Source organism: Pollachius pollachius, assembly GCF_949987615.1.
Source record: "Pollachius pollachius genome assembly, chromosome: 5".
Taxonomy (NCBI): domain Eukaryota; kingdom Metazoa; phylum Chordata; class Actinopteri; order Gadiformes; family Gadidae; genus Pollachius; species Pollachius pollachius.
The window spans coordinates 16,989,713-16,999,712 of record NC_136938.1 but is presented as its reverse complement, the minus strand read 5'-3'; the positions used below and the strand labels follow the sequence as shown (position 1 = coordinate 16,999,712).

The 10,000-nt window shown below is 42.9% G+C and overlaps 1 protein-coding gene across 1 annotated transcript in view; it reads right to left on the bottom strand.

Annotated features, from left to right (window-relative positions):
• Positions 1-5,259, bottom strand: part of tnfaip8l3 (tumor necrosis factor, alpha-induced protein 8-like 3) — a 17,230-nt gene extending 11,971 nt beyond the window's left edge. Inside the window, exon 1 of the mRNA XM_079736839.1 lies at positions 4,629-5,259. Coding sequence (XP_079592965.1) covers positions 4,629-4,674 — 46 coding nt within the window. The 5' untranslated portion in view covers positions 4,675-5,259. The remainder of the gene's footprint in view (positions 1-4,628) is intronic.
• Positions 5,260-10,000: the final 4,741 nt, after the last annotated feature.

The window sequence follows — 10,000 nt, the reverse complement described above, 5'->3', positions numbered from 1 at the left end:
TTCCTGATGCTGCACAATAGACAGGCTAAGGAATTTCACCTTCTCGTTGCCCCCATTCATTTTCCTATCAGGCTTTCTCCATTTCGACTAGCAGTAATATTTGAAGCCATCACTCGTGACTGTATGATTTTAGTGAAGGGTGAATCAATTTCACATGGGATGAATCTGACTACAGCACCGATGTAGCAGCTAACGTTTGTGCCCTCGTTTCATATCCGTCAGAGTCATGTCATTAGTCGTATATCTTATAAGGCGTTATTTATATGTACAGTTTTAAAAGCATCATTTTCATACGTCTATGGACTGCTGACGGCTGTAAGTTTGGAGTAACTATGATGACAGTATTTGTGGGGCTTTGTGTTTTTGTATTGATGGTATGGAAGAGTATTAGGGCCACGCAAATTATTTTTAAAGTCCCCGTTTGTTTCGGGATAATCTAGATCTTTTGTGAAAAAACTTAAATTGAGAATAAAGTCTTAAATTGTCTATAGCCTACACAAAGGCTTAATCACATGAGATCTCAGTAAGATTACACTTAAATGTGGCATTTATTTAGAAGGAATAATTATTAAGATGTGGATGAGGTGACTGGAATAATGCAAGGTGAACCACGACGCAATGGGCAGATGTAAACATATCGATGGCTTAACTTGCGGGCAATCCAGAAAGCCCTTTCATTAGAGCTAAGACAGTATATCAACAATAACAATATCTTGAATGTGCCAAATTTTTGCCAAAGTTTGGAAATCGGCTATTACTTCTGGGTCATTATGTGTATTTCCAGCTTCTATTGAAACCAGCAGTGGTACCATCAATCACAATGGCATGTGTTCTCCTATGAATCCAAATGCCAGAGCGCGTTGGGATCTTAAGTGCTGTCGTCTGGACGTCGTGTCTTAGCACCATGCGCCTGAGGATCGATGAACTTGATGAACTGTCTTATTGTGTCTTGAGATACTATATTCCCTGTCCATCGCTTGCAATTCCTGTATCATTTGACATCAGCCACTGCACAAACATGATCCATTTAGTTACTTATTCCTTCTAAAAAATGCAGGTATTTGGTGTATGTCACACAATCTAAAGTAGGTTTTCACCAAAACCTCTGTAAAATGCATTTCACTTTGACATTTTTCCCATTTGACCGGATCAGGGTGGGTTTGACTTAGCCTCTCTATAAACGCATTCAACTCTGGAAGGCGACTGTAGGTATAGCAGCTAGGCAATGAAGTGCTTGCTTGTACATTTCAAAAGACGTGATGACACTCTGATGGATGCAGCAGCAGTCCAGCGTTTGAGGTTCTGTTGAGCCACACGACCCAGCTGAGCAGTTGAGTCAGTACTGGCTCTTATTCTGGCTCAGGATGAACTCTGGTGTCACGGACCATTTTGGATCTGGATATTTCCCAAATAGGATGGTTGGATTATAATTATTATTATTTTGTGAGTGTGCGTAAGAAAGTTTGTATGCATTTATGTGTGTGTGTGTGTGTGTGTGTGTGTGTGTGTGTGTGTACATGTGTGTGTGTGTGTGTGTGTGTGTGTATGTGTGTGTGTGTGTGTGTGTGTGTGTGTTTGTGTGTGTGTGAGTGTGTGTCTGCATGCGCTCAGTCATACAGAAGATAAATCAGAGCTTGAGTGAACTGTGTGTGGTTTGGGTTGGTTTTTAAAGAGACTGGAAGGGAGTCAATAGAGCAGAGTGAGAGAGCGACTGGGAGAGAGAGAGAGAGAGAGAGAGAGAGAGAGAGAGAGAGAGAGAGAGAGATGCACACAATCAGCACGGAGAAAACTTTATTTGCCTAGTCTTACCTCTGTAGCCTTAACTTTGTTGAGAAATCGCTCTTTCTCTGTTACGCTTCAATTCAGTCACACATGTTGTTAGCAAACTGAACAAAACATTTATATTGTAAAGTCATCACCATCATGGTGATGCTGTTGTAGTAACGTATGCAGATTGCACTCTTATCTTAAAGGCTGTAAACAATATTCCCATGCAAGAGCATATGGAGATAGACAAACATCGACAGACAGTCAGACAGACACACAGGAGAGAGAGAGAGAGAGAGGGAGAGAGAGAGAGAGAGAGAGAGAGAGAGAGAGAGAGAGAGAGAGAGAGAGAGAGAGGGACAGAGGCAGAGTGACATGAATGGGCTGAACTTGGAGAGGAGATGTAAGGATATCAGTATTCAAAATGGCCTACTGTTGTGAGAGCCAGACCAATGTTTCAGAACATAACAAGCCTAAATGTCAAATGTCAGTGTCAAACCCGCACACAACAACTACAACTGAGGGGCAGAGGTGAAGGTCAAAGCAACAAAAAAACACCTGGTGTGCTTCTTACTCATAATAATATGCAAACGTGCCTATGTCAATCATTAACCACACTATGTAGCTACTTACATAATGTTTACAACTGTTAAAGACAGTACAATCTGCAACGGAGGAACATTTAAAATATCTTTTAAATGTTCCTCTAGTTGTAGTCCAAGAGATAGGGAGGTTATGTTCAGGCTAGGTCTAGAGAATATTTCCATGATGTAGCTTGTGGTCTGGCACATAAATGTAGAGCACTTATCATGAATGTGAATTTAATGGAAACCCTTTGTGCTGCAATGAAGATTCAGCCTGCCATGGCAAACCAATCGTGGGTTGTCACAGCATTACGATTAAATTTATACATTTTGTTAGTCAGTAAAAAGTATTAAAGTCACTGTTTGCAGTTATATGTCTTTGCAAAGAGAACATCAGTTAATGCTTTCAAATGCCAGACGGCCAGTTAGACAGACATACAGACAGACAGATGGTTCAGTTCGTTGGACAGACTCTCGGGAAGCTTGCTATGTAAAAAACCACAACAGATAAGCTGATGTCAATCACTGAAGCTAGTTACACCAGTGATTAAACAAACACAATTCATTCACTTCTGACTCATGCTGGCACTTTCATGATGGACTGATATTATGACGGTAGACTACATATTATCCATATCTGTGACTCATGGACGCTTTTAGTACGGATGTTCAGAGTCAGTGGAGGGCCAGTGAAAAGCTGGAGACACAAATTAGCCCATTGGAGACCTCATTACTCTTATTTTTATGCCAGGAGCGAGTCTTGAACTCATCTTACGTACGAAAAAGGAAAAGGAAAAAATGTTAACTGTTAACACTGTGTCGAATTGTCTACTGGAAATATTTAAATACATCATGATTGCAAACCATACCAAGTCTCCAGGAAGTGTTTTTTTTATTTCCTGGCTTGAGTTTGCATGCATACGGTTACAGATACCATTCAACTGTAACCTATAAACCTTTGGAAATTGGAGTTAATAGCCTTTATGGTTGTGTGTGTATGTGTGTGTGTCTCTGTGTGTGTGTGTGTGTGTGTGTGTGTGTGTGTTTGTTCAAATGTGGGTATGCTTGAATTCCTAAAATGGATGAGGGAGAAATTGTGTGCATTTGTGTGTGTGTGTGTGTGTGTGTTTGTGTGTGTGTGTGTCTGTTTGTGTGTGTGTATGTGTGTGTGTGAGTGTGTGTGTGTGTTAATGCTGTGATGTTTTATAACTCTTTGTGCTATAAACCTTCCTCTGTGTGCTATAATATCACCCGCAATAAATAGTTTCTCTGAAATTCTACACCTACAGCCCTCTTATTAAACACAGGTATTCAGAACCTCTGGAACCATGCTACTTTCTCCAAAACACAAGAACACACACACACACACACACACACACACACACACACACACACACACACACACACACACACACACACATACAAACACACATACAAATGCAGACGCCTTTTGCCTGATCCAATCTATGCCTTGTGGATAGATAGATGGATGGATGGATAGATAGAGAGAGAGAGAGAGAGAGAGAGAGAGAGAGAGAGAGAGATAGATAGATAGATAGATAGATAGATAGATAGATAGATAGATAGATAGATAGATAGATAGATCATAGATATATAGATCATATATATATAGATCATAGATATATAGGTAGATGGAGTGGGTTATTAAGGACACGGTGTTGTTGACGGTGGGTGGGGAGCTACTCCCCTCTCAATGTGTTGATGAGCAGATTGGCAGCACGTGCTGCAGCTTGTCTGCACTGAACCCAGGGTTCACAGGCGCACAGCGTGTGCTTCATGGAGCCTCCAGAAGCAGGAGACTGGCTGGGATAAGGGCGGGGGCGTAAGAGCTTCCCCCACATTTAATCATCATCAACCAACTCTACAGCGCCACAGATCTACTGCATCCGCGGGCCGAGCCACTGGTCAAACCAGGTGGACATCGGTCTCACAGGGGCAACAAGAGAGAGACAGAGAGGTAGAGAGACAGAGACATAGAGAGAGGGAGCGGGAGAGAGAGAGAGAGAGACAGGTAGAGAGAGAGCGACAGAGACAAAGAGGAAGAGAGTCAGATCTAGAGACAGAGACACAGAAAAAGGACGAGAGAGACATAGAGAGGGAGAGATACAGAGAGAGGGAAACAGAGTAAACAACATAGAGAGACATAGTGGTAGAGAGACAGAGAGAGCGGAAGACCGAGATAGATACACAGAGGGACATAGCGGTAGAGAGACAGATACAGAGACAGAGAGATGGAGAGACAAATAGAGGTCTTACCTGGAGAGAGGTCTCCATCACTCTGCTCCCCCGAGTCTGAATCCATCTTTCTGTCTCTCCCTCCTGATGGGAACCTCTTAAGCTCCTGTCTTCTTCCTCTTCTTCTTCTTCTTCTTCTTCTTCTTCTTCTTCTTCTTCTTCTTCTTCTTCTTCTCTGTTTTCCCCCAGACACACCAGGTGCCTGTAGCTGTTTTTTTTAGTTGATATTAGTTTGGGGTTTTCTTTAACCGAGGGGAGAAAGAAACCCCTCTCTTTCTGGGGAATTCAACTTCTCCTCCCAGAGCCTGGCTCACACTGCAGCTGTAAGCACGATGGTGCCGGGCACACACACACACACACACACACACACACACACACACACACACACACACACACACACACACACACACACACACACACACACACACACACAGACACACACACACGCGAATGCACACACACACACACACACACTCACTCAAACACACAAACACACACACACAGAGCTCTACTCTTAGAGCTGCCCTGCTTCTCCTAACTTTCTGTACTCTCTTCGTCTCCTCTCTCTCTCTCTCTCTCTCTCTCTCTCTCTCTCTCTCTCTCTCTCTCCTCTCTACAGTGTGCTGAGTCTCCCTCGAGCGTCCTCTTTCCCCTCTCCGTCCCTCATCTACTTTACCCGTGTGGGATCTGTTCCCTCCCCGCTGCCCATTCGCAGTCCGCCCCCTCTCTCTCTCTCTCTCTCTCTCTCTCTCTCTCTCTCTCTCTCTCTCTCTCTGTCTCTCTCACTTCTCCTTCGCTCTCCCTCTTTCTCGCTCTCTCCCTGCCTGTCACAGCTAGCCCCTCCCTCTCCTCCACTGTCACATTCAGCCTCTTCACACTCTCCCCCTCCCAATCTCTCTCTCTCTCTCTCTCTCTCTTTCTCTCTCTCTCTCTCTCTCCTCTATTTCTGCAGTTTCACGGCTCAAACTATTGCACTACCTCTTTCTGTATGCTGAAAGCGCAGCTTCTGTACCCCCCTCCCCAACACCCACAAACTACACCCTACCTCTCTCTCTCTTTCTCTCTCTCTTTCTCAGTCTCTTTATTTTACCCTTTGCCTCTCTTGCCCTCATTTCCTCTCTCTCTCTCCCTCTCTGTCTCTGGTGAGGAGTGCTGTTTCAACACTGCGATCCCAGACTCTCACAGTCACAGTAACTTGAAATTGGTCGCAGCCACTTAAAAAGCACTGAAATTAGGCTCTTGTTTCAAAGGCATTCTAATCCGTTCCATGGAAACCATAGAAGGCCAGCAATGTGATCATAAATACACTGTTCCTATATGTCATTTACACAGGATTATTGTCTATCAGAAAGAGTGTGAAAAGTGGAGTTGGTGTCATGGTTCATAAGTATATGTTACGTGTTGATTGTGATTCAGAAAGTTGTATGACTGCAATAACTCAAATGTGATACTTTCCTGCCCTCAGTTTGATTTATCCTACCACTATCTCTCTGTCCCTGCATGTCTCTCAGTTTGTCTGTCTGTCTGGCTGTGTGTGTCTGTCAAGTTAGCAGATCCTATCTTGAATTGGTGGTTAAGATCGTCTCAATCTAATCCCAGATCAGGCTCACAAAGACTTGAATTGCTTTAGGGATATCCATGCGTTGCAATGGATAAGACAAAGCAATAGGTTTTTTTGTGACTATTATAGGCTTCACTCTCATTGAATCGGCAAAGGAGCTATTTCTGTACCCAGTGCAGAACAAAAGAAAGTGTGAAAGAATAAATGAATGTGCAGAATGTAGCCGCTGGGGCCAGGAGGCGGGGCTGGCTGGCTGCAGGTGGGGCTCTGGGGGGTTTGGTTGGAGCTGGGCAGCAGATGCAGGCATACCATCTCCCAGGTGTGGAGCTCAGATGGCTTTACGGGTCCACGTAGCCTTAGCATGCCTGCTGCCCAAGGCCCAGTTATCTTTGGTATGCTTTGTGTGTGTGTGTGTGTGTGTGTGTGTGTGTGTGCTTGTGTTTGTGTGTGTGTGTGTGTGTGTGTGTGTGTGTGTGTGTGTGTGTGTGTGTGTGTGAGTGTGTTCTGCGTGTTCTGCGTGTATTTGTATGCACACAGCTTGTGTGTTTGGGTATTAGTAACATTGTCCCTGTTTGTGTTTTCACAAATTGTGTGTGTGTGTGTGTGTGTGTGTTTCTCACATCCCTTTGTCATCATATTGTGAATAATTCCCCTTTCGAAAGGGAAATGAGTACCAAGCTAATCTGTTTCTATAGTAACACTAAAAGTGTCAGCCCTTGACCCGATGTGAACGTGAGGGCTGTGTTTCAGGGAAATAGGGTCATTCAGTGTGCAGGAACACATCGCCTTTTATGTATTTTAGTGAATCATTCCAAACGCCTACTGTACTGTGGTTTTTTGGTACTATCTTATCAGTAGAAAAAGCGCAGTAGTGTTCTATTAATCTTTCACTGGACGCTAAGCAACGCTATTGGAGTTTCAAGAGTACATATTCGTCTAATTTCAAACTGAGGATCACCTTCAAGAGAAGTTTCAGTAGCTTCATAGTGTGTTATAACTATGTCTTTGTGAACATACTTAACTCAATAGTCATGCATCAGCGTCTGGGTTATTTGTAAGGGGTGCGGTCTGCCAAAGCCACTGCGTGTTTTCTGGCCAGAGAAAAGGCCAAGTCGCACACTAAGTCATATGGAGACGCTATTAAACTGACATTTTTGAGGTGGCTAACCTCCTCCTCTCAGCCTTACAGTCTATTATTCTGCGGGCGCACAGACTGAGGTCAAGAAAACATTAACAGTACTACTATGTTATAGCAGAACATCTCGGGGAGACGACACAAAGCCTGGGACGGAAACCAAAAGCTGAGAGGGGGGGTCCCTCCTTTTTTCCTGGTTAGAATCTACCAAACAGAAACTAATGAATGAATATGTTGTAGATTGTCTTCACACCGGGAAAAGGCCACTGGCGGAGTTTGGGTTCACTGTTTCCCAATTACACGCTTAAAGATCCCCACCCACAGCAACATGATTGGTCGAAGAAAAGATGAAGCGAAAGTAAAAAAAACGCTCAGTACACACAGATTTGAGCAGGTTAGCTCAAACAATTCAGATAATTAATCTGATGTCAGATTTTTGAGACGAAGCAAACATAGATCTTGATAAAGGAAATAAAAAATAATATGAATGACCAGAAGCAATCAGACAGCCATCAACAATGTGAAGCTCCGCCATTGATGCTATAAACACATTCTAACCACTACAAGAACCAATATAGCAGCACCAAAATGAGTAAGACTTAGTGCCTCCACGTTTCTCTGGAGTTAAATGAGCAACAAATGGTCTGACTGTGCACAGCTGGCCACATGGAGAGGGATGTGCAGTGAGAGTGTGTCTTTGATCCCGATCCTCCTCTGGCAGAGGTCCCAGTCCAGTTAAGTCCAGACCTGGCTCTCTTGGAAAAAGACCCTGTCACGAAGATCCACCCCTGATCGGTTGGTACTTGCATCACCTTCCGCACTACTACTTGGATGTTCAACAAATTGCTTTATGATGAGTTACATTGGGCATTTGTGTAAATTCGCTTTACCTTTCATTCCCTTTGTTACCATGGAAAAGCATTTACTGTAAAGTATGTGAAAGAATTTTTTGTTTTTCCTCAAATGCATGCATCATAAACTCAGACTGAGTCAAATGTAATGCTGATGATGTACCTTTGCCCATAGCTGTTTCCATAGTAACCAAGTCTGTCTTTTAATGAGGCACTAATCCAGCTGGGGACCCACACATAGACAAAACATGGCCATGGGCATTGAAGAATATATGTGTGTGCGTGTGTGTGTGTGTGTGTGTGTGTGTGTGTGTGTGTGTGTGTGTGTGTGTGTGTGTGTGTGTGTGTGTGTGTGTGTGTGTGTGTGTGTGTGTGCATGTGTGCGTGTGTGTGTGTGTGTGTATGTGTGTGTTTGTGTGTGTATGTGGGTATGTGCGAGCGGGACTTACAGTCTCTAAGAGTCGCTGTATGGTTAAGACCCATCAACATTGTATGTGTGAATGTAATTTATTATTTATTTAAGATTACCTCTAAATGTGTTTATTTATTATAAAGAAGATAAATAAATGTACAATTAAAATATTAGTGTACCCAAAGCAACAAAGAATTAAACACATTGACTAGCTGACAACATGAGTCACCCATTTCAACGATAAATGCACCAGTTTCTGCAAAGTGAATCAGTGCCGTCTACCGCTTTTCCCAAAATAACCTGCTCAGAAAGCACTCAGAAATCTTTGGAGAGAAAAGTATCTCAAGCAGACCATCTTGATTCCCTTCCGAGTACTAAGACATAATGCACTTGAATAGTTTTCAATTACATTCTGATATGTAGATAAATAACAAAGAATTTCTCCTATCCCATCAAAAGCATTTCTCCTCCAAGTTGAGATGTGTGCAGGAGCCTTGCTTATCAGCCTGTGTATGCGTGCAATTGTTTTATCTATGTCTGTGTGTGTGTTTTTTTTGTGTGTGTGTGTGTTTGTGTGTGTGTGTGTGTGTGTGCATGCTTGTGTGTATATGTGTGTTTGGTGTGTCTTAATGAACTGTAGTGATAGTGATGTGAGTTGACAGAGGAGAGACTCAAGCTTCACACATGCGCACACAAAAATACCAATACACACACACACACACAGACACACAAACACACACACAAACATGCACACATACTTGTAAATATTAATGGACATATTGACCCTGAGATGGGGGTGAGCGCAAGGTCTTACTGACACACACACACACACACACACACACACACACACACACACACACACACACACACACACACACACACACACACACACACACACACACACACACAAACACACACACACACACACACCGGGGAGTAATCCAAACATGACAGGCTTCAACTTAACTTGCCAAACGAAATTTAGAATAGACTGACATCAACCTCAACATTTCATGCATTTGTTATTAGTGTGAGTAAAATATAATTTCAAATTGCACAAATAATTGAGGTGGGAGAAAAAATCTAGACATGTTACTATCGGGATTTCATCAACCTAATCATCGTGGAAATATATTAATTTTAGTGAGATACAAAGGGAGCTGTGGTGTATTTGCCTATAGTTGATTCATGTTATCCCCATAGGTTAATCTACACAAAATATAGCAATATTTAGAGAATCGCAATTCATTTCCTACTGGCACACATCTATCCTGAGGTCCTGCTGATTCCCGTCCTCACAAAATAGATGCATCAGAATTGAAAGCAATTTGATGTTAAAAAACCTCTCTACCTCGCTTTCTTGGCATCAAATCTTAACCCTCATCAGATATCGTGCTATTGGCCCCATAGTGCTAAAGGGCTGCCAGCTGATAA